The 25,292-nt window shown below is 49.9% G+C and overlaps 1 protein-coding gene across 1 annotated transcript; it reads left to right on the top strand.

The window, feature by feature from the left end:
- The first annotated feature begins 7,472 nt into the window (after positions 1 to 7,472).
- LOC119459277 (peptidase M20 domain-containing protein 2) lies at positions 7,473 to 17,345 on the top strand. The gene is made up of 3 exons (XM_037721089.2): positions 7,473 to 7,715; positions 13,063 to 13,208; positions 17,148 to 17,345. Exons 1-3 carry the CDS (start codon positions 7,484 to 7,486, stop codon positions 17,343 to 17,345), a joined length of 576 nt encoding a protein of 191 aa, XP_037577017.1. The 5' UTR covers positions 7,473 to 7,483.
- Positions 17,346 to 25,292: the final 7,947 nt, after the last annotated feature.

The following is a 25,292-nucleotide window of genomic DNA, read 5'->3' as shown; positions in this document are numbered from 1 at the left end:
TATTCTGTGTATGGAACACTCGCGGACCCAAGACACCAGGCTAAAGAAGCCTGCATCTACAGCACGACCACATTTTGTGGTCCACAGCTCACCTGCATGCCATCCTATCGACATTGCTTTAGTGACCTTCAGTAATTTCTGCGGCTTACAAATAGGAGGAATTCTCGCTGACCAGGTCACCAGGCTAAAGGAGCCTGCATCAACACAACGACCAGATTTTGTGTTGTACAGTTCACCTGCATGCCACGTTATTGACAATCCTGTAGTGACCTTCAGTTACATTTGTAAGGGACAGAAGGCATTTTATTTTATTGTTGTTCGCGTGCACCTTCACCCAAGCACAATCGCTGCAAGTAGTATTTTAGGTAGGAGTGCCAACTCATATAAAAAGATAACTGTAGCTTGATATCCCGCTGAATTTTGAGAATTGTTCTTCTTGCGAACCAGATAGGTATGGGCAGTATTTCTGCGTCTGGCTACGCTTAAGGATGGACTATTTCACTATTTAACTCCACACCTGCCGCATTAGCTTAGGAAGTACGGCGTTGCGCTGCTGAGCTTGAGGTAGCGGCTTCGATCCCAGTCGCAGAGGCTGCGTTTAGATGGGGGCGAAATACAAAAGCACTCGCGTACTTAGATTAAGGTGCATGGTAAAGAAACGCTAGTCGTAAAGAAATCACTCCGGAGCCGCCCACAACGGCGAGCCTAATAATTGCATTTTAATTGAGGTTTTAGCTCGTAAAACCCCCAAAATTTATTACCTCATTCCACCACACGAATCTAATGGGCAGAGAACCGTGCTTAACTCACGATAGGCATCTGACCCCTTTCGGCCTTCCGAGATTTCGCTTTGTCTCTGCTGCTTTAGAAACGATAACACTACGCCATCTTCTTTTACCGGCCATGGTGTCTCAATGGATATGGTGTTCGGCTGCTTAACACGCGGTCGCGGGTTTGACTCCCGACCATGGCAGCCGCATTTTGATGGGGATAGAATGCAAAAACGCGCTTGTGCCATGCTCTCGGCGAACGATAAAGAACGCCGGACGCACAAATTTATGCCGACGCTCCCCCCCCCCGGTCAAGACGCGGCGGTCGGACGCATGCCACGTCGGCTCCGTCGGAAATCGATGAGTGTTGTGAAAATTTGCCCTACATCCACCCGAAACTGGTCTCACCGTCTCCGTGAAGTTGCCAGGAACCTCTGGATACCATATTTGTCCAGGTGGGCCTTTTTTCAGCAATTTACGACTGGTTGAAACTCACGCCACGCACGAGCCTGGCTAAGCCAAACGCCGGCGGGGTGAACGCCGAGGCTCCCTAGTCATGGCGGTGGCCGCGAAGGCAGGCAATGACCCCAGCACGACGCAGAGGATGGAACTCGAGGCCGCGGAAGCACGGCAAGACCCTATACCTGGAGAAGATGAATATCTTCAGATCATGGTTCGCCAAATGCAAGAGAAGCTCGCCAAGACGAAGCCAACGGGCTCTGCGCCAGCCGCCCAGCAACAGGCTCCCAAAACAGGATTGGCTCCCGCAGCTGGCGCTGCCTCCGATTCTCCAAGGCCAGGAGGGCAGCAAGTGCAATGGAAGCCGACACAAACACCTCGGATCCGGCCAGATGAGTTGGTGATTGTGCTCAAGCCAAGACTTAACGTGGATCTCCGTGCTGCGTTCGGTCCAGGCGGGATCGGCACCGCAGTGCAAGGCCTCACCGGTAGTACCGCGAACGCTGGCGTCTCCGTGTGGCCGGTATGGGATCAAAACATCGTTGTTGTGGGAGTGAAGACAGAAGCCCTGGCCTCGAAGCTTATCGGGGACGTCACGCTGACAATCGGGGACCGCCAAATACCGTTTCACGGACATTTAAAATCGGCTGGAGAAACCTGCAAAGGCGTCATCACCGTTGCAGACACCGAAACCTCGGAATCCCTTCGGCACAAGCTCGAATGGATCGACGGCGAAATCCTGTACGTGCGGAAATTAGGAACATCTAACGTCGCAGTGGTGACTTTCAAGGACGTCGCGTTCCAAGATTCATTCACTACTGTTCCGAAAACGTGCCAGTGCGTTACTACAAGAAAACGGTTCCGGCATGCTACCGGTGTGGCACGCTGGGCCACAGAGCGGATGCGTGCCCCAACCCGGACGATCAGCGGTGTATTCACTGTGGTGCGAATGTGAACATCACCCCGTCAGGCCCAACGAAGCACAACTGCCAACCCAAGTGCCTCATTTGCGGCGGAAACCACTTCACTGGCTCTGCGGAATGTGTGGGAAAATTCAGGAAGGCATGGAAGCCCACTCCACCCCAGCTGAAACATGGACAACCGGGACACCACAAACAAGGGGGACCAGCACCTCCCGAGAATGGCGTAAAAAAGCCACAGAATTCCAAGCAAAGGAAGACTGGACAGCCCAAACCGAGCAATGTACAGGCCGGGCCGAGGTCGAAGCCGCCTACCTTCCAGGCTGGGGATTTCCCCCCACTGGTAAGCCCGCAGCAAAAGGTGAGCAGTTGGGCAGGGGTCGCCTCTCAGCCTCCCGCTACCACCTCCCCCTCCCCTTCCGAAATCGAAATCAGCAAACAGCTAGAAATTATGCAAAAACGAATTGCCACTCTAGAACGCGAAAACCAGGCGCTGAAAGCGATGCAGGCTCCACAACGAACGGAGCCGGAGTCTATGCAGGCCTCGGCCAGCTCGGACGAGGAACAGGAGTCTGGGTCGGACCTATCAGGTTATACAAGCGTCTCGAAAACCGAAACCGTCGTAACAAACTCGGAGGGCATAGAGACACGTCTTAGCAGGCTGGCAACAAAATTTGAGGAAGAGAACAAAATGATAATGGAACAAAACAAACTTATGGTGGAACACATTATTCCACAACAGGTAAACCTTGCAGTCCAGGCAGCGATCCAGGACCTGAAGCAGAGTCTCGTGCCGATACTCACGGCCAGCATACTTCAGACCATCCAAAATTGGCTCACTCCCCAATTGGAGGAAATCAAAGCTAGCACTAAGATGCCGGAACAACGTCGACGCAAAATTGTTCATCGTAACCCGGCAAACTCTGAATCCGAGGGCACTATGGAGCAACCCATTGCACATCAAATCGAGACTTCCATGCCTACTCAGGCTCCCACGCAGGCCCCAGTGGTGATGATGCCACCCCCTCAACAATAAATTCATGATGGCAGGCATTTCTAAAGTTAATCATAAAAATTCCAAACAAGCGAAATTAGAGATTATCCAATGGAATTGCAGGGGCTTTAGAGATGGGAAAAAGAGGGCCACTCTCCATCTCTACCTGCAGACCCTAAATTCAATGCCGGCGGTCATAGCCTTACAAGAAACCGGACTGCAGGCGAAACTGCCTGGATACAATTCATTTCAGGGGGGTACGTCCACCTGTATTCTCGTACATAAGGAGTGTACCGCTCGTCAGATAGACCTCGATCTCTCGGAGGGGCATGAATACACGATGGTCAACATCCTACCTAATAAAAGACGAGACCCTAGCGTATACGTCCTTAATGTTTACAGTTCCCCCAAATGCAAGCGAAGCGTCTTCAACGAAATATTTTATAAAGCAGTTAGGGAAGCGGATAAGCATCCACTAGTGATCGTGGGTGACTTTAATGCCCCCAGCTACCATTGGGGCTACACTCGCGAAATCGCCAAAGGTCGCAAATTGGCAGAACTCATTTCCACGCTCCGTCTATCGCTCCTTACAGACCCGATGCAACCCACTAGAGTTGGAAATTCTGTAAACCGGGATACATGCCCGGATCTAACTTTGGTTAAAAATATATCTCATGCAACATGGGAAAACTTGGACGATACACTCGGTAGCGATCACTGTCTCCTCAAAATCACTATTTCCGCTAAAGTGGCCCGCACAACGTGGAGCCAAGCCAAGCTTACAAATTGGACAGCTTTTCGCTCTCATGCAATCCCCTCTGTTTTCGGAGCGGGTGGGTACACAGAATGGGCGAAACAACTCACTGCCACAAACTCGAAGTGTGTCACAATCCTACAGACCACGGAAGACATTCCTGCAGTAGACAATCACCTCCTCCATCTTTGGGAGGCCCGCAGGAGTTTAACCAAACGCTGGCGGAAAAACAAACTCAACCGCAAGCTCAAACTTCGAATAGCTGAGCTGAGCATGCAAGCGGCGGAATACGCGGCGCAACTCAACGACTCAAACTGGACAGAACGATGCAATGCGGTAGCTAGGCAGATGAACTCGAAGGGCGCATGGCGCCTTTTCCGCAGTCTCATTGACCCCACGCAAACCAGAGGAGAAACACAAAAACAGCTCCGCCGGGCCTTGCAAGGCTTTCATGGAACCACTTCCCAGCTAGCCGATGCTCTTTGCGATAATACCTATGCCGCATGCTGGACCCGGACAAGACTGCATACGAATACGCGGGCAGGGAAAACCATCAACTCGATGCTCCATTTGCCATGCATGATCTGAAAGCGGCGCTGGGCAAATGCGCAGGGGCACCGCCCCGGGCCGAGATCATATCACTGTAACACTTCTAGTAAATCTGTCGGATGATACCTATTGGCATCTATTGGAATACATTAACGCGATCTGGGACGGCCAACCGCTTCCAATCGATTGGAAAACAGCATTAGTCACCTTCATTCCCAAACCCGGCAAGCAAATTAGTACAGACAACCTCAGGCCCATATCACTTACTTCGTGCGTAGGCAAACTCATGGAAGCCATGGTTAGAGACCGCCTCTCTCCGTACCTCGAAAGTAAGGGATACTTCGCGGATACCATGTTTGGTTTTAGGCCACATATGTCTGCACAAGACGTCCTCCTTCAACTAAATCGAGACATCATCCAACCCACCTATTCGACACACAATGACAGGGCAATTCTTGCTCTCGACCTTAAAGGTGCGTTCGATAATGTTAAACATGAGATCATTCTGACCAACTTAAGCCACACTCATTGCGGTAGGAAAACCTTTGCATATATCAGAGACTTCCTCTCAGATAGGCTGGCGATTCTCCGCATAGATGATGAGGAACATGGACCCTTTAAAATGGGTACGCGAGGGACCCCGCAAGGGGCGGTCATCTCCCCGTTACTATTTAATATAGCTATGATGAATCTCCCGCAGGTTTTGGCACAGGTAGAGGGGGTACATCACGCACTATACGCCGATGATGTCACAATTTGGGCCAATCAGGGCAGTATAGGCGAAATGGAAAGACCGTCTCCAGCAGGCCGCCTCCATCGTGGACGCCTACGCGACTCAATGCGGATTGCAGTGCGCTACAGCTAAATCCGAACTCCTACATATCCGAGCAAACGTAAAAGACAGAACGACCCTGGACTTGACTCTATCAGGGGGTTCCATTCGGGTGGTCTCTGAGATCCGAATCTTAGGCCTTCTCATAAATACAGAACAAAAAAACGGAACTACGTGGACAAGTTAAGCAAAGTAGGGGAACAGGTAGGACGTATGATCCGCCGAGTCTCAAACAAACGCGGGGGGTTACGAGGTAGGGAGGCGCTTCGGCTCGCCCACGCCTTTGTAACCAGCAGGATCTTTACCTCAACTCCGTATTTAAGAATGACTAAACCACGACGAGAACAGGGCTGATGTAATCCTCAGGAAAGTAACCAAACGCGCCTTAGACCTGCCCATCAGCACTTCCAATCAGAAACTATCTGCCTTGGGGGTCCTTAACTCTATTCAGGAGCTCAGGGAGGCGCACCTCACAAATCAATACACACGGCTTATGCAGACCGCCCCGGGGCGTCGCCTGCTAGACCGCCTGTGCATTCAACACAACTGCGAACCTGAACACACGGAGCGCATCCCAGAGCTGTGGCGCACCAAACTCTGGGTGCCCCCACTCCCTCGTAATATGACGAAAGAAACACATGAAGGACGAAGACAGGCGCGTGCCAAAGCGCAAGAAAGACAGCTTGGCTCCCGTTACTGGGGTTTACTATGTGGATGTAGCCGGACCTTCGCCCAGGGGATATTACACGGCGGCGGTTGTACATCAGGGAACTCAGGTGGACGGACTCTCATTTAGAGCCGCGAATATAAACAAGCAGAGGAAGTCGCTGTCGCCTTGGCGGCTGCACACCCTCAATCCAAATGCATACTCACAGACTCTCGAAGGGCTTGTGAAAACTACTTGGCAGGGGAAATCTCTCCACTAGCCAACAAAATTCTGAGACTCTGCATCAGGATCGGGATCCCGCACCAAAACGAATAATCTGGACTCCAGGCCATCAGGGCCTTCGAGGTAATGAAGCTGCAGACGCAGCAGCCCGCGCACGTTATTCCCCGGGAACCTCCCTGTTGCCCTAAACAGCCTGAATGTTCCTACTCCCCTACTACGGTTCAGTGCAATTCGACATTACTCTGCGAGCAAGCGCGCCGGGTGTACCCCCCTCCGGCAAAAGGCCTATCCAAACATGAAGAACGCGTCCTACGGCGCCTCCAAACTAATACGTGCTCTGCCCAGCTATAGTAAAGCATTTCGATCCCAAATCAATGGGCAATGCCAGCACTGTGGTAATTTGGCAGATCTGTATCACATGGTCGGGGCCTGCCAACAGAATCCCAAATCTATCCCCTATTCCCCACCCAACTCGAGAGGACTGGAGAGGCGAGACCGATGCTCAACAGCTCCGGACTAGAGAAAACAACGAGCTCGGGTCCAACGGCTCGAGTGGCGGCTTCGACCAATGACGTCCCGGACTAAGGATGACACCTAGTTTCATGGAGGCTCCCGGCTTCACCCTCTCTCTTTGTTCAATAAAAGTTTTCACCACCACCACCCCCCCCCCCCCCCTTGCGACGTCCTTCATGGCTCGTGCGTTACTTGAGGACGTTAAACTCTATGAATCAGTACTTGCTGCCTTCCTAAGTGGGCGTCTCTGCGTGACTACAGTGCTCAAGGTGCGGCAATAGCACCGCAATACCGCTGTCTCATTTTCCTGCGTTCCTTTGTAATAAAATATCCCTCTCATCCGGTGCTCAACCCTTTATCATAAAACCTTCCCCGCTGGCGGATCGTTAGCGATCAGGCTTCATGATGCGAGAATAGCTGTGCAATGGCGCCAGGCTGCACCGACAAATCAAAACAAAAATACAAATTTATGAGTGTTTCTCTGTCGTTTTCATTTTTTCTTTTTTGTTCCTAGTTTCCGCTTAAGCATATCAAGCGCTTGGGGCCGGAAGCCGTCTTTATTAGACTATAAATTCTGAACAGTTACTCGCAGTGACATTTTTTTATTACTCGTAACCAATGCTACCCGACAAAAGAGTCATAAAAACAGACAAGAAAGAAGCACTGCCTATGTTTACAGCAGACAACTCGTGCACCCTACAAGCAGACAACCCTAAGGGTTATTAGGCGGCGGATCAGAAACGTATACCCGAGGCGGTCTCTCTGTCAGCACAGCTCGCCCGCTCAAGAACGTCCGTTTAGTCATGACGACCACAGATTTCGCACCTCTGGTGAATAGGGTGGTGGACGACCACGCCAAAGAGCTCTGGGAGCTGAGTCGTTTCCTGTTCGAGAACCCCGAGTTGGCTTTGACGGAAGTCAAAGCTCACGACAAACTCTGCGAATTCCTGGAAGGGAAAGGCTTTGTCGTGCAGCGAGAGTACTGCTTGAAGACAGCCTTCAGGGCAGAATTTGACGCTCCAGCGGGATCCGATGGTGAGCTGAAGAGTTTCTTGGTGGGCTGCATATATACGGAGTGGTTCACTCTTGAAGGCTACAAATAATTTCTGTGGCTGAGCACCAAGTGGCGAGATGAATTTCTGACTAGCGGCAGCCGCGTTCTGGTGGGGGCAGAATGCAAAAGCGCTCGTGGTACTTAGATTTAGCTGCAGCCCAAAGGAGCCCGAACTAATTCAATGTGTTCCACTATGCGTATATTGTAAGCGTTGTTTTCGGGTGTTAAGCCTCACGAATCAACCGAATCATTTTCATAGGTTAGAAGCGAGCTCCAGCGACACCCTGAAATGTCGTTTATAGATATGAAAGCACAGAATCGCGAAAAAATCAGCCGCACGTTCTACCTGAACTGTTATGAAAATGATAATGAAGTGCAAGTTTGAAAGCCCCGAAACTACAGATTTGGTCGGTATCAACTCTCTGATGAAGGGCTTCGGATTAGTTTTGGTCAGCCGATGTTCTTTAACGTGCATCTGACTCTAAGCACACGAGCGTTTTGCATTTCGTCCACGCCAGTACCCGGCCACCGCGAAGGGTGTCGAACTTACGACCTTTCGCTCAACAGCAGAGAGCATTAGCCATTGAGCCATCGCGGTGAGTGTTCCTGGCCTTAATGCGTCACCAAATTTCTTGACCGAATTCCTGAAAGCTGAGTAGCGCCTCTCGTCGCTTGTTTCTAAAACATCAGTAGCTATCACCCACACACAAAAAAAATTGGAGGACGCCTAAGCTTCGCCTTTAAGAGCAGAACGCGATAGCGTTGTCGGGACCCATGCGCATCGCATCGTCCGCATTCGGCAAGTAGGCTTCATTCACTGCAACACATAATGTAGCCAGCTTACAAAGACCAAGCTTACAACGATCCCCTTAATGTCGGCTTCACTTTTAAACCGAAATGCATTGCTGGGAACACGTTTTTCCAGGGGCAATATAAGTTGTCTTATATTAAAATGTGAAGGCCGTAGGACTTTTTTTTCATTATTTTATGAATTGTTTGCTATTGCCCCGACGCGCACGCTTGTCCAAAACGCATTTCTCAGGCCAAGTCCCAATTTGACTTGCCGAGGATGCCAGCACCATCTAGATAACATTTTCGCAAGTAAGCTCCGCGAGTGAGCCGGTGTTCTTATGGTAAAAATGCTGGCAAAAGAGGTTTGTGTTTAAGTTCCCTCATAACAGAATTATGCTTTCCCGTACATTAAAATAACAATTCCACGCCACCATGTCTGAAGGTTGTGCTTAAATTCTACTTTACCATTTTTCTGACGGATTTCACTGTGAGAATTCAATTTTTGTTCACTAACACCTTGCACCACGACGAAGGGCCTGCGCGTTCAGGGTGGTTCGGAATGATTTTCTGCTGCACTAACACCTTGCGCAACGCGGAGGGCCTGCGCGGTCGGGGTGGTTGCGGATGATTTTCGCCCCCACGGACGCCGACATGCACGCCGACGCCGCATTTTCTGCGACACGGGGCCCTTAATGCTATCGCGTTAAAAAGTCACAGGCCTGCGCGGCATACGCAGCACAGTGACAGCGTAAGTTGGTGGAGCGGCTCAAGAGTAGCTCTAAATTCGGCACCACGCACAACAGGGTCTTCGCGGCAAAGTCTCTTCACGTCGTTTTGACGAGAACGATCTGAACTGTCCGCGCGGCGTCGACGGCGAGCTGCGGCTTGTAATGCTCTCAGCAGTCAGCACAGCCGTTTGCTGAGCCCGATGATGCCTGGTTGTAGCCGATTCGCTTGTTCAGCAGCGGTTCGTACCTTGCGAGGAGACGCCATAACGTGTACCGAAGAGGTATCCAGAATACGTGGCGAAAATCTCTCACATCCCTCGACCCATGGCACGGTACGTTGTTGGGTTTGATGATGATGATGATGATTGTTTCTTGTAATCTTCAAAACGGGCTGGTGACAAATAGTCACCTAGCCTGCTTGAGTTCACCAGGTCCAGTTACGTGCAGCATGCAACTGCTATATGCAACTTGAGTGTACTAGACAATGGTCGAGGGGGCCGAACGGCGCTCTCCCGCTGAGCCGCCGCTGGTGGAAAAAAAATGTCACAGTTTCACGCGAAAGGCGAAACATCAATCGCGATAGCAAATTAGTAGAGAGATATAGGGAGTAAGGATAGTAGTTTTATCAGCTGTATAAACTTCCTTGCTCCGCCCCAACCTCCTTGGGGCGGAGACACGCTCCGCGGCATATTCAACGTACTTTCCCTGCGGACGGCGAGGCCGATTGCGCATAGTGCGCTCTTAAAATAGTGCTTTAATTCAACTGCAAATTGAAGTTTACACAATTTTGCCAAACATATATATTTGAGGCATGGATTTTACTACGCGACGTCTTCAATGTTGCTGTCATTGTCAAGCGCTTCGTCTGCTAGCGAGTGCGCGTTCGCTACGCGGACGCTGGCGTACGCCCAGTTTTTCTCGCACAACGTCTGTGCAATACATATTTTTAATGTTTTAGTTGCTTTGGTGCGCCCATGACTTGACGGCCGGTACAAAATGTAGTTTTATACAGGTGAACTGTTGTTTTTGCTACTGTCTTGTAAAAGTAACTGGCATCTCTGCAACATGAAGCTACGTAAGAAAATTTTATTATTGATATCGTGTCATTTTACGCGCACTTGTTGGTGGATATTTATCAGGCACAATGATCGAAGAAAACAAAATTAGAGTGAAATAAACCAGGTTTATTAACTGCGTGGCGCGAAGAATGGCCAATGTATTGCTAGGTAATTAAATCAAAGGGTAGAGCGACATATATATATATATATATATATATATATATTCACGATATATATGAAAGGGAAAAAATAACAAATATTCTAAATGCATTAATTGAAAAAGTGAGAACTCCCGACCAGAATAAGAGCAGTGTTTGGAGTAACAAACACACTTATTAGTGAATACTGCACTTAAAGCTATCATTCGCAGAAATAATATTCATAGCAGGAAAAAATCTTTTATACAACACTTGCATATATACAGGGTGTCCTAGCTATCACGCAGCACGATTTAAAAATAGAGGAACGGCGTTACGCGAAGTAAACCTAGTGCGTATCATTTCCAGTGCAGTGGAGAAATCGCCAGTAATTTTTTCGTCACTGAGATTTAATTAGGTAATTGTAATTAATTATCTAACTCGAGAAGTACAGTACTAATTATCAAAGGGTCAATGAGAAGATATAGAGCAACAATAAAAACTCCCGATACAGCTTTCTGTTGTTCAATACGTGCTACATAAATGTGTTTTTCCAAGTGTGAAAAAAGCCCGCGAATACACGCAAAGTGCGTCGAGCGGCCATCGCATGGCAAATCTGCGTGTATTCGCGGGCTCCTTTCACACTCGGAAAAACACATTTGTGTAGCACGTATTGAGCAACATAAAGCTGCACCGGGAGTTTTGCATGTTGCTCTACAATGTTCTCATTGACACTTTTATAATTAAGACAGTTCTTCACGAGTTAGATAATTAATTACTATTATCTAATTAAATCTGAGTAACGAAAAAATTACTGGTGGCTACTCCACTGTACTGGAAACAATACGCACTAGGTTTGCTCCGCGTAACTCCGTTCATCTTTTTTTTAATCGTGCTGCGTGATAGCGGGGACATGCACCCTGTATATGCTAGTGTTATCGATATACTGCACGACGCAAATAGTCGTTGCCGTTCAAATGTAATGCATAACAGCACTATTCAAGCCTCAAACTGACCGATGCAAGTGAGGACTGTTATTCTGAATGATTGTGCTGCCGGAGAATCGTGGCTGTTGCTCAGAGGGCAGTTCCTGATATAATTTATGCACGGGTGTTAATAAGTCCTGCTTCCCAAGTTCCTAGCTGTCATTCAATATAAACGCCCCGTTTTGGGGCTGCCTGTAAATCTGCTAACCTGATTCAGACAAGGAAAACTTTTTTGACAGTCTCAACACGTTTTCAACCCATTAAAACTGGGTGCCCCTTGTGGTACCACACTTATCTTCTTCAACGAACGCAACATATCTGCCCATATCTCTACGTGTATGTGAGACCTGCCCTTCCTTTAATTGTTTCATTATGGTCGTTATGATAGTGCAGCGGATAACTGAAACCAGCCGTTTACAAAATACAAGCTGCTGAGTTGAGCAGTTGAGCTGAGTTAAGCACAATGCTTCCCGTAAATCTGAGTAAAAGGCGCCGGATGGGACAGATATGCTTTACTTGTTTGAAGTGGCAAGCAGGCAGGTTACATATCGTCTGCGGAAGGTTCGTCTGCGTTTCGCAAGACTTACTGATGGAAAACTATATGCGCAACAATACACACGAGAAATACATGCTCCTTGAAGAACGAGAAAAATATTTTTTCTCCAAAGGAAACCGTACAATAACATAATAGAATGAAAGCCGACACGGCGGCTGCAATGCACGCGCAATCACCTTGCGGCATTAAAAAATAAAATAAAATAAAGAAGAGAAAGAGAGGAATTTATTCTTAAGGCATAAATACATGTCATATGCAATTATGAACACCACCATCTGAACGAAAATAGCAGCGCGCGAAGTAGTACGAATGTCCCTGCCGAGCCATATCGCCAGCAGTTTCGGACGACGCCATTTTGATGCGGCCCAATCCACTTCGGTCGCAGCGCCGCCACAGTATTTTTCCACGCCGGGCGCCTCACTGCCACTCGTCCCACTAAACCGTATTCTAAAAGCACACTCGATATGCAACTTACAGGTGGGGCACGCTGCGTTTGCCGGCACCTTAACTAGATGGCGAGAGTATACTGGTGGAGGCTCGGGATCGCCTTGACTGCGCGCCTCGTCTGAACCGCATCTCGTCGTCGGCGCCTGCGCGCCTGCCTACGGAGCGTTTATAGGGCGTTTTTCCGCTGCTTGATAACAAGCGCTTTTGCGACTCAGTGGTAAAGTATCGGACTCCCGCGCAGCGGGCCTGGGTTTGAGCCGGCGGGGACCGGGTACTTTTTTCTGCATTTACGGCGATAGCGGTTACGGTCACCAGTGGCGGCGGCAGCGGCGGCGGACACCATCGCGAAATGAAACGGCTATTCAAATGAGCCCATAACAGCTGACGCTTTAAAAAATTTATTCCGCTAATAGTGCCTGTACGAACGTGTTCCAGCGAAATGTGATCGTGAACACACTATTAGCGAAGGGCGCTTCCGTTTTGGTCAATACCATGCCTCTATCGAACGCAAATTTATATACGCATGTGTGGCTTAAAACGTGACCACTAAACAGTGAACTGATGAAGTTCGTGCTCAACTCGTCTTGATATTTACATGTTTCTCGCGGCTCAAACACTGCGCAGGGCGGTGCGTGGCGTTGCTCTGTGAATTCGACGCCCTCCCAGACATCGGTCACGGCTGCGGGCACAACCTGATTGCCGAAGCATCGGTGGGCGCCGCTCTCGCTGTGCAGGAGGCGATGAAGTCATCCAAGGACATGCGCGGCAAGGTGCAGCTCTACGCATCCAACTATACAGCCCATAGGAACAGTACCTTCCTCGCTAACGCGGAAAGCTGTAGCAGTCGTAGTACTGCCAAAACAAAGGCTACCAGAATGAACAATGCATGCTTAAAGTGATGGTGCATTTCTGACAGCCTTCTGTTCATTTTAATTCTGCAACATTGGGAGTGTAAAAGACAAAAGTGTATGTGTGTGAAGTGCGGAAAACAGGTCCCAAAGTAGCGGTATAAAGGGGACGAGAGAGCGTAGCAGAACAGGTATATATATATATATATATATATATATATATACATGAGGAGTTTTTTTTTCTAAAAGAGCCACATCCAGAAACCGAAACTGGGCTAAGTTTGACGGAGACGTAAAGTACACCTAGGTGTCTTTTATTTTATTGTTCATTGTAATCCACACAGGTCAATTCCTGGTTGCAACGTGGACTCTAAAATGTTGTCGCAGTTTCACCTGAAAGGCGAAGCATCAATTGCGATAGCAAATTTGTAGAGAGCTATATGGAGTTATGATATTAGCTTTATCAGCTGTATAAACTTGGACATGCAGCAGCACCGGCAACACGCAGAACTGTTGTCGACGCCGTCGGCGTTTCGCCCGCGTTCGCTCAAAATGCGTGCGGCGTTGGTGACTCTTGCCGGAGCGTCTGATATAAATAGGCACTTGGTGCCGCAGCTAAACGTCGCCTCCCTTCCCTCCCCCTCCCCCCTTCCCCCACGGCCTCTCGCGCGTCGGAAGAAGGTGCGTTTGCTCTACATATATGGTGATTGTAAAGGAGGAAAGAGACGCCTACTTCTGCAGCCCTTAAGCGAGCACGGCGCAGAACGCGCGTTTGTTCTCCGCCGTGCGTTCACTCCCCGTGAAAGCGCGCACCCCTCGCGCCCTTTCACTCGCACATACAGCGTTCGGCGCGCGGCGACGCTGGCGCTGAGCCGTGCTCCCTCAAGGGCTGCAGAAGATAGCGCCAACCTTTCCCTTTCCCTCAAGAACCACTTATCATCGGCGACGATTTCATCTCCATTGACGTCATACGGAACCTCACGGCGACGGCGACGGCTACGGCGACGGCGACGCCGACGGCAGAAATCTGCTTTTGAGTGTCCATATAATAGCTATCGCAATAAAAGAGTTCCGAATCAAAAATGAGCCAAGTGCCGCACCTGCTTGAACCAAAGTGAGCCAGAGCCATTCAACCAGTACTGCGTGAACGCCTCCTGACCAAAACAACCAAAATGACCGCATACATTCTGTTTCACGTGCGCTAGTTGCCTTGTTACCGTGTTTTCGCCAAAGATTGTACATTTCCAATGGACTACGACGGAAATGAAGAGATCAGGGACCGGCCTATTTCTAAAATAAGAAGTGATCCCAAATGAAGGATGTAACCGAAGAAGACGGATTTGGGATGTTAAGTTTGTTGCAAAATATTGCGATATTGCTCATGCGCTGATATTTAGTCTTTTTTTTTTTTGGGGGGGGGGGGGGTAGCCGATGCTAGTGCAAATAGAATGGTTCAATCAAATTTAGCCAATGACTGTGTTACATATCTATAAGGGCCAAATCCAAACTAAACTCGTTAATTACGGCGATAGTAGGGCTATATACATTTTAACTGCAATATAGCTTTGATGTATTTTGGTGACATGAGCGCACTGACAAAAAAAATGTCACAGTTTCGCCCTAAGGGCGAAGCAATGAATGCGATAGCAACAGAGCAATGTCATACGAAGTAAGGTGAGCGGCTTTGGTAGCAACAACACGCAGAACTGTTGTCGACGCCATCGGCGTTTTGCCCGCGTTAGCTCAAAATGCGTGTGGCGTTGGTGACTGTTGCTGGAGCCTCTGATATAAATAGGCACTTGGTGCCGCAGCAAGACGTCGGCTCCCTTCCCTCCCCCTCCCCCACGGACTCTCGCGCGTCTGAAGAAGGCGCGTTTGCTCTACATATATGGTCATTGTAAAGGAGAAAAGAGACGCCTACTTCTGCAGCCCTTAAGCGAGCACGGCGCAGAACGCGCGTTTGTTCTCCGCCGTGCGTTCACTCCCTGTGAAAGCGCGCGTCCCTCACGCCCTTTCACTCGCACATACAGCGTTCGGCGGCGCGCGGCGACGATTTCATCTCCAAATGACGTCATACGGAACCTCACGGCGACGGCGACGGCGACGGCGACGGCGACGGCGACGCCGACGGCGACGGCGACGCCGACGGCAGAAATCTGCTTTTGAGTGTCCATATAATTGCTATCGCAATAAAAATTGTTGACAAAGCTCGACCATATTGCCAGTAGCAAACAAGTGCGTCTTTCGCACGTCCGTTAATTGTGGCCTTGGCCCTTTTAGAAATAAAACGCCTCACACAGTCATATTATTGCGATAGCAATTATATGGACACTCAAAAGCAGATTTCTGCCGTCGGCGTCGCCGTCGCCGTCGCTGTCGCTGTCGCCGTCGCCGTCGCCGTCGCCGTGAGGTTCCGTATGACGTCATTTGGAGAAGAAATCGTCGCCGCGCGCCGAACGCTGTATGTGCGAGTGAAAGGGCGCGAGGGGCGCGTCTTTCACGGGGAGTGAACGCACGGCGGAGAACAAACGCGCGTTCTGCGCCGTGCTCGCTTAAGGGCTGCAGAAGTAGGCGTCTCTGTTCTCCTTCACAATCACCATGTATGTAGAGCAAACGCGCCTTCTTCCAACGAGCGAGAGGCCGTGGGGGAGGGGGAGGGAAGGGAGGCGACGTTTAGCTGCGGCACGCAGTGCCTATTTATATCAGAGGCTCCGGCAACAGTCACCAACGCCGCACGCATTTTGAGCGAACGCGGGCAAAACGCTGATGGCGTCGACAACAGTTCTGCGTGTTGTTGCTACCAAAGCCGCTCACCTTACTTCGTATGACATTGCTGTGTTGCTATCGCATTCATTGCTTCGCCCTTAGGGCGAAACTGTGACATTTTTCATAAGAAGTCAAAAAACAGAGACAAAGAACAGCACAGGGGAATTTACTTGTGCTTAAAATTTCAATTAAAGAAATGATAAAGTAATTGAAATGAAAATGGAAGAAAAAACAACTTGCCGCAGGTAGCCGGGCGCGAATCCACGTCTTCGCATTACGCGTGCAATGCTCTTAACAAATCAGATACCGCGGCGCAGTTTTCCCATCTACTTTCTGGGGTACTTAGATTTATCTACTAGAGCTAAACCTGGAAGTGTTGGCCAGCGCCACCAATCACAAGCCTTGGTGGCAGATGTTGAACATCATTTCTGCCGCACGCGTCACGTGTGCGTGAGCTCTTTGGGTGAAGGCAACTGACCAATAAACCCCCACATGCTACCTGAAGGCATCAATGCTGCCGGATACGAGACCGCACTGTATTGACGCACTATATTGACGTATATTACCTTATTTCATAATTTGCGGGGCTGACCCCCATTTACTTTAAATTTTGGGGGGCTTTTTTCTCACCGGTGAGATTTAACTTCGTCGGTCAGCAATGGCATCACAAATGAGAATGTTACTTGAATTTCAGGGATATTTGGTAAGTTCGCTTTGATTCCTCAGGTGTGCTTCCCAACTACACCCTAGCTCACTCTTACACTCCTGACAATTGCTTCCTCGTGATCCTCGCTTTCACGATAAGTTTACTCGTTCACTATGTCCGGCTCCTTGTAACGATATAGTCAACTTCGTTCCTGCTAATGGGCTGCTGAAGTAAATTATTTTCTCATGCTAGCTTTCAGGTTGGACATATGTCGCTCCTCGCCAGGACAATGAAATTTGTTCATTCCATCTCGCTCTTTTATTCTTTTTTAACTGCTATGCCAAATTATTCCAAATCTGAGCACGTAACGCCGGCTACAGCACAACGTTTCTTGTGTCGAGTCTTCTGTGTCTGCGTTGTAAGCACGTCTTTTGTCTTGCCCTCGACAGCTCGTGGTTCTTGGCACGCCAGCCGAGGAGCACGCCTGTGGCAAGGAGCTTCTCATCCGCCAGGGGGCGCTCGATGGCATCGAAGTGGCCATCATGTCGCACCCAACTCCCGCCGATGTTGTGGCACCTCTTTTTTCAGCGTTGCAGGAGGTGAGCGGGATCGTGCCATTACACCGAGCGCACATGTGCGGGGGTTGACCGTGCACCCCAAATATATATAGACAGCGAGATTAAACTAGTGGGATTCATTATGCATAACGGTACATAAGACAAAGAACCCTCTCAAAGCTCAGGTTCGGGAAAGGCACGAAAATATTGACACGTATACACGTTTATCTTTCACCGGTGGCCGCTTTCTACCCACTAACAAATGTTAAACGTTATCGCTCGGCGCAGGACGCACCGGTATCGGAAGTTTCTAGAACGTTATCGATGCTTCTTTCCGTTGCCTGTTTCCACCGACGCTTATGCTATCTGATTGTATGACCGACGCGAATTGTCTAGAATTTTTGGAAGACACGCGGGCACCAGGGAATCATCTGGAACATTCAATGACTCATCTATAAAAGGCGTCGCGTTTCGCTGCTGATCAGATGTTCGACGATAGCCGACTGTGTTCGCCGCTATCGTTGTGCTTTGAGTGTAGCTTGCTTTTGTGGGCACAGGTTCGCCCAATAAACAAGCAGTTTCGTCATACACAGTTTTACGACTGTTTGCTTCACCGTCACTATACTACGTGACATCTGGTGGAGGTGCTAGTGCGTTTATGCAGCGAACGCCCCCGCAAAGCCGCGATCCAAGCCCGAAACCGCAGGACAACGCCAACGTCGCCAAGAACCATCGAGCAAGCCGTAGGCAGCAAGTACTTCTCCCGGAGTACAGACTTCTTCCCGAGAAGACCACAGCAATCAAGGCCAATTCAACGACCCCAATGGCAGCCCCAGCGTCCCCCATCCTGCTCCAACTACCTCGGGAGCCACCGACCTTCCGTGGATCATCGGCTGAAGACCCTGAAACCTGGCTGGAGACATACGAGCGGACCGCGACGTTCAACAAATGGAGCGATGACGACAAGCTGCGCCATGTCTATTTTTCGTTGGATTACTCTACTCGGACCTGGTTTGAGAACAGAGAGACCACCCTGGTGACGTGGGACCTATTTCGTGAGAACTTTGTGAGGACCTTCACGAATGTCGTGCGAAAGGAAAGGGCCGAAGTTTTATTAGAAACCAGAGTGCAATTGCCGAACGAGAACATCGCGATCTTCGCGGAGGAGATGACTCGCCTCTTCCGCCACGCCGACCCCGATATGTCTGAGGAAAAGAAAGTTCGGTTCTTGATGCGGGGCGTCAAAGAGCATCTATTCACCGGATTGATGCGCAACCCACCCAAGACTGTGGCAGAATTTCTTTCGGAGGCCATAACGACCGAGAAGACGCTTGAAATGCGATCCAGGCCATACAACCGCCGTGCACTGACAAACTACGCCGAAGCTCAAGCGCTAAGCGCCGACGACCTGCGTGAGACGATTAGAGCGGTTGTACGGGAAGAGCTGCAGAACTTATTCCCAAGGTCGCAGCCTCAGATGACTTCGATCGCTGACATAGTTAAAGAAGAGATTGAGCGGTCATTGGAAGTTCCAGAAGTTCCGGCATCGCCTCAACCACCGCCGCAAGCGATGACCTACGCCGCCGTCGCCCGTCGTCAAGGCCCCCCTCCGCGCTCGCGCCAGGCCCCCGTAACGCCGCAGTTCTGTCGTCCACCGCCGCCGCCGCCAGCACGGCCGCCCGTCGCCCAGCGCAGCTACCAGAGGAAGACGGACATTTGGCGCGCCCCCGACCACCGCCCGCTCTGCTATCACTGCGGGGAAGCCGGCCATGTCTACTGCCGATGCCTATAGACGTTTTCACGAGGGCGCTTCCGACGGTCTGGCGTGGAGAGGATGTGTCAGTGTTGCCTGTTCGGTCTGGACTGTGAGCTTGCCTTGCGCTTGCATTCCGGAGTGGTAGCTTTCCTTCGATGTTTCCGTTTATTTTTGTCACGAATGACTTACGCTCCTAAATAATGGCATATATACTCATCAAAAGGCTACAGGCCAGCACTGTGCAGTTTATGGGTGCACAAACAACCAGCGGAAAATAACGATTTTGGTGACTAAGTGTGTCCACAACACAGCACTCCGCGAGACCAATGCCGCGATGTGGTATGCTCACGCTTCGCCGGTTTCCTGCATCTCCCGAGGACTCGGCATTTCAGTATAATGTGAACCAATGCACGCATCTGTAAAATAACGCAATTTGGTAAACTCTTTTCGGCACATTTATCTACAGGTTGCGAGAATTGTCAGCTCTTCGATGCAATCTTTTCTCGTATGTAATGGCAGAGACTACATTTGTTATTCTTTCAAACACGACTTCATTCCAGTGCCTAATACGGGGGTCACACGGCGCACTTTTGATCGTGATCGAGCCCGATATGGGTCGAATTTCTTGGTCGCGATTGGCTTCTTTGCTCAATGTGCGGAAGGGAGCCAATCGCGGTCGAACATTCCGATCCAGATCGGTCTCGATCGCTTTCAAAAGTGTCCGTGTGACACCGGTATAAGACAAATTAGAGCACTCTGCGAGAGAACTAGTCGGTAAATACACTTCGCAACGATCTGGAAAAATCGTGTCCTATAGAAGACGTATGCAGACCCTGTGTCCACCAAAACATTGTCTCTGCGTTCACACGCACCCTACGCCGCCCTGCCCATAAAGGTAGTTAACTTCAACAGTGTGGTGCTGCATCGAGCTCACCCATCTTTGAGCGTTGTCTATGTGCTTGGGCAGCAAAGAGAACGCAAAAACGAACGTATCAACCTCATCAGTGCGGCCTAGCGCCAGTGTTAGAATTCGGGAACCGTAATGCGCGAACTATTCGTGGCGTAGAAACGCGCTAAATGTGCCCGCGCAAGTAAGAACGTAAAAAAAAACGGTATTCGCATGGGTACGCGGACAATAGCATCATGCTTGCAAGAATAACAGTAACGAAAAAAATAAATTCGCACAGTCGATCAAGTGAAATACTTACGTGCGTGCAGAGACGGCTTCACTGACCACTAAGCGCTTTTCACTCACGGTCAGTAGTGGTTTACAGTCATATGCATATGCATTTATTCGACAATTGTTAAGACTCGACATTACTTTATTATGAACATAGCACAGTGAGACGGTGTAAGGGAAACAAGAGAAAGAGCAGAGATGGCCCTGACGCTGCAATATTATTGTCTTATTTCGCTTCAGAGATAGCGCACACGAACAATTCTTGCCGTACGCGATATCTTCAATACAAACTTCGCGCACGATCTACGATAAGGTTCACCTTGAGCGAAGCTTGTTCCTAATTTAGACATTCGAAAGAAAAGCCATTCCAGGTAAACAAACGTAAAAAATAGCTAAACAAATATATCTTTATAAGAAGTCCTGTTATAATCCCTATTGGGATTGATAGTATGTATAAATAAATAAATACTAAAAATAAAAATCTAGCACCTGGGCTGTATCAGTCGCGCTGGCATCTGTGATCACTGCCGCGCGTCGGTTCGCTGCAGGTACCGCGCTGCTCGATTGCCACGCTTTATGCTTTGACATTTGGTTATAAGTGCCCTGCACCACACCAGATCCAATAAATTTTGCATGATTGAGCTGTTCAGTTGCGTCGCAAGCGTATGGAGTAACCACCGCATATCTACCAACCACTGACACGCGTCGGTCGGGCCGCCGGCGCCTGGTTCTATAAGCATTGCCCGACAGCTACGTACGCGCCTGCTTTCGCTAAATGAGGCAACCCTCAATCGCGAAACGTAATGGTGGATCAGATTCAATCGACGATACGGTCACATGTGCCCAGCAATACCAACTGAAATATACCGCTGATTAGCACGCCAGGTCTCGACGAAGCAGACGCGGCTGCCGCCGCTACCGACGAAGAAACACCACATCCACTGGCTGGGCTTGCTGTTGCCATGGCACACTACACTGCAGCGCTCACGCGAGCACGTGAAACATGTAACAAGTCAAGCGTCACAAGACAAGCGAAGCGTAAGAAAACAATCGAAATAATGCGCGGCGAAGATCACACAACCGAAGTGCGGCCGGCCTGCTCTCGCAAGGCGCACAGTCCAAAATGGCGGCGACGCTAGACGTCGCTCGTGTCGGCCAATGGCGCTGCTCAAACGTCGGTTTGTGAAAAGGTCTATACCATAGAGTAACATACGGATTACAAGAGTGGCCACTCCAGCCTAAAAGCGGCCGAGCTACGCAGCTTCCTGCCGCCCGCTAGAGGGCAATACAACACTCCCTGTCTCCAAGGGAACGCGCGTACTTGTTATCTACTGTAGTAACTATTCTATAGTGCACTATACGCCTACTTGTCTATGTGACTGTAGACGTAGACGTTATCAACGGGATCAGCCGGCCGTGAGCGGTGGATGATAAGACTAGTATATAGAATAAAGAATAACGCATCGCTACAAAATACGGCCATGGTGTGATCAGGTGAGGCGACGCTACAAAAGATGTGCGATAACGTCTGTGTGGTCTTTGCTGGGTTCGTCTGCCAGAACGTCTGTCTGCTTGGCTGCTGCTTGGTAAGAAGGCCTTCATTACGTTCTTTTTTCCCTTCATTAGTTTGCAAATTGCTTATGTATTTGTCACTTCAGCCATAAGTTGACATTTGTCGCATTGTGCGGTTCGGCGCAGAGAGCTGTTTGTGTTCTTCACTTCGCGAATGATGTTCGTGGATTGCTTCACATTATGTAAGAAACAGCAATTTGGAATTCTGCGCAGCACGTTTGCGAGAAAATCGTTCCTTGGCGCGAGAATGTGTCTGCACACGCCGGTATACGTAGCCTGAATCAATACACGTTTGTGCAATTGTGTGAAAGAATGCAGTTATGCTTAGGATCGTTATTCATGGCGTGCGCAGATTGCTAGAAGCGTTTGTTACGAGCGCAATTAGCGAGAACTTGCGAAGTGAGACGAATGATTTTAAGCTGTGGCTACGACGTATTCTGAATAAACACTCCTACCTCAGTCGCGCATGCATGGCACCGAAGGTTTCTTTTTTTAGCCGCGGCAATTGCACGTGACGCTTTTCGCGAAAGGGCGGTTAAAGTGAAAATTTGTGCGAAGGCGGGAGAGAAGACATAACCAATACTTTTTTTTTCAGGTCATGCCGACCATAGTCAAGTACTACGCCAATTACTGCTGTGTTGTGAGGTGCCGTAACAACGGCAGGACAGGGAGAGAGCGTGGTTGGCTGACAACTGGAGTGAGCAGCCTTCATTCCTTGTTTGCTATGCAGCCCGAAACTACCACTTAATAAGAAAGGTTGCGCTTCAAAGGACGAGCGCTGTTTTCCTCTTTAATGGTAATGCTGTCTTCTGCAGTTTTACTGTTCTGTGGGGTTTTTCATAATATCGCCTCTTTATTCCTTTTGTAAAATTTATTCTCAACATATGGCATCTGTATTGGCATGTCTTGCAATTTCCAGTGCAACCATCTTTCTTTGCTTGCTTTCATTGAACGTTGCGAAAAAGAAGTGTCCATGTGCTTACTGAGAATGTGACTTGAAAATAAAATGTTTCGCCTCTTCCAACACTTGTCATGTTTACTTAAAATGTCTGCATAAACTCACAGTGGCATCGTGTGCTTGCTGCTCTGGCGGTACAGCTTACACGAAGCTACTCGATGCATGCAAGCAACGCGTTAAAAAATGGAAATAGAGCCTCCGGGACGAGCACTCGCACGGAAGCAATCTTGGAGGCCGTGTAATTTTTCTAATTACCACAAGATAGCCTTCGAGATTAGTTTTCCTGCGGTCCCAATCACTGACTCTGTGTAGATTCCACACACCCGCTAGGTGCGCTGCGAACCAAAACCGGCTAAAGCATTTAAAATCGGCCGCAGGGGCCTATGGAAGTGTCCTCTCTTATCCTTGTATGTTACTCTATGCCTATACCGCGAGATGGGCCTACGAGGGTTCGCCGTCAACGCGCCACGTCCACAGCTTGGCGAGCGACCACGCGACATCGCTGGCTACCTCGCCGGAGCCCAGTGGCAACCACGATGACCCTCACGCTCACCGTCACCAGCACGTTACCTGTCGCCGCAGCGCCGACCATACACTGGCCCAGCCCAGGGCCGGTCCGTGAGCCCCTATCCGGGAAACTAAAGGCGGCAACCGATGGAGGTGCGGTTGCTGTACGACGCTATTCCGAAGATCCTCCGCCGCCGACGAAGCAGATTCGCGAATCATCACGACGAAGTATCAGCACACCGCCTGGCAAGAGCCTTGAGGACAACACTTCGCCGCTGAAACAAGACCTGCCGACGCGACGTAGCAGCAGCCGAGCAAGCCGACGCAGCCGTGATCCGACGCCACGACTCAACCGTAATGCCAGACGACGATCTACCGACCTAGACGTGCTAATCGATGGTCATAACATCACCGCTCTCGTCGACACTGGAGCCGACTATTCCGTATTCAGTGGCCCGTTCGCCGCCAAGTTGAAGAAGGTGAAAACAGCCTGGCAAGGACCCGATATCCGGACAGCGGGAAGCCACCTAATAACGCCGGCTGGAATCTGCACAACACGAGTCACTGTTAACAACCGCACTTACCCAGCGAGCTTCGTAATCCTGCAGGACTGCTCCAGGGATGTCATCCTAGGCACGGTGCAGTCATCGACTTAAGGTCCAAGTCGATAACGCTTTCAACGCACAAAGCGATACCGCCGGATACAAGCATTAGTTACCATTGCTTGAATGTGCTTGAAGAACAAGTCACCGTTCCGCCTCGCTCCAGCGTAATGATTTCCGTCGGTACCGAAGTGCCTGCAGACGTGGAGGGCGTCATCGAGGGCGATCATCATTTACTGCTCGACCGTGAAATTTGCGTCGCTAGAGGCATAGCTGAGCTACGTGCAGGGAAAGCAAGGGTGATGCTCACGAACTTCAGCCCCGAATACAAGCACATTAACAAAGGCACCACGGTCGCCTACATCGACGAAATAGTACAAGCCAGCAGTGCTTTCACCTTCACGGATTCCAGTGCACCTGCAAAGACGACTATAATACCTGAACAAACTTTCGACGAGAATCAGAACCTTCCCAGGCATAAGAAAGAACAACTAAAAGCTCTGCTCCTGAAATACAAGGACTGCTTCTCGTCGTCAAAAGTTCGACAAAACCCTGTCGCCAAGCACTCCATCATACACGACGAAAACGTCCGCCCACTCCGTCAGAGCCCGTACCGAGTTTCGGCGCACGAACGCGAGGCCATAAGGCAACAAGTCGACGAAATGCTACGCGACGACATATCCAGAGTCCGTGGGCGTCCCCCGTGGTGTTCGTGAAGAAGAAGGATGGAACCCTACGTTTCTGCGCCCGATTATCGTCGCCTCAAGAAGATCACGAAGAAAGACGTATACCCACTCCCACGGATTGATGACGCCTTGGATCGACTCTGCAACGCAAAGTATTTTTCGTCGATGGACATCAAAACTGGCTACTGGCAAATCGAAGTCGACGAGAGGGACCGGGAGAAGACGGCCTTTATAACACCAGACGGACTGTTCGAGTTCAAGGTCATGCCGTTTGGTCTTTGCTCGGCACCTGCGACTTTCCAACTCGTCATGGATACAGTACTGGCAGGCTTGAAGTGGCAGACTTGCCTCGTCTATTTGGACGACGTCGTTGTGTTTGCCTCAAGCTTCGAAGAACACCTGCGACGCCTTGAAACAGTTCTTCAAGCAATCAAAACCTCCGGACTCGCGTTCAAGCCAGAAAAGTGCCGCTTCGCATATGAGGAGCTCTTGTTTTTGGGCCACGTTATCAACAAGTCTGGAGTGCGCCCCGACCTTCAGAAAACTGCGGCCATCTCCAACTTTCCTCCGCCCGCTGACAAGAAGGCAGTGCGTAGATTTCTTGGACTGTGCGCCTATTACAGGCGCTTCGTCAAGAATTTTTCACGGATCGCTGAGCCACTGACATATCTCACAAAGGCCGACGTCGAGTTCAATTGGGAGACGCCGCAAGTCGAAGCATTCGAAGAACTGAAGCGACGCCTGCAATCTCCGCCAATACTTGCGCATTTCGACGA

This window comes from Dermacentor silvarum, chromosome 7 (genome assembly GCF_013339745.2).
Source record: "Dermacentor silvarum isolate Dsil-2018 chromosome 7, BIME_Dsil_1.4, whole genome shotgun sequence".
In the NCBI taxonomy this organism is placed as follows: Eukaryota; Metazoa; Arthropoda; class Arachnida; order Ixodida; family Ixodidae; genus Dermacentor; species Dermacentor silvarum.
This window is presented reverse-complemented; position numbering and strand designations above follow the sequence as displayed.

What these genes read in the sequence shown, in the direction of transcription:
- LOC119459277 (XM_037721089.2), top strand. Translation starts at nt 7,484, where the DNA reads ATGACGACCACAGATTTCGCACCTCTGGTGAATAGGGTGGTGGACGAC. An exon ending in CGCTCCAGCGGGATCCGATG is followed by an intron (nt 7,716 to 13,062) that starts GTGAGCTGAAGA and finishes AACACTGCGCAG; the next exon opens with GGCGGTGCGTGGCGTTGCTC. An exon ending in CCAAGGACATGCGCGGCAAG is followed by an intron (nt 13,209 to 17,147) that starts GTGCAGCTCTAC and finishes TGCCCTCGACAG; the next exon opens with CTCGTGGTTCTTGGCACGCC.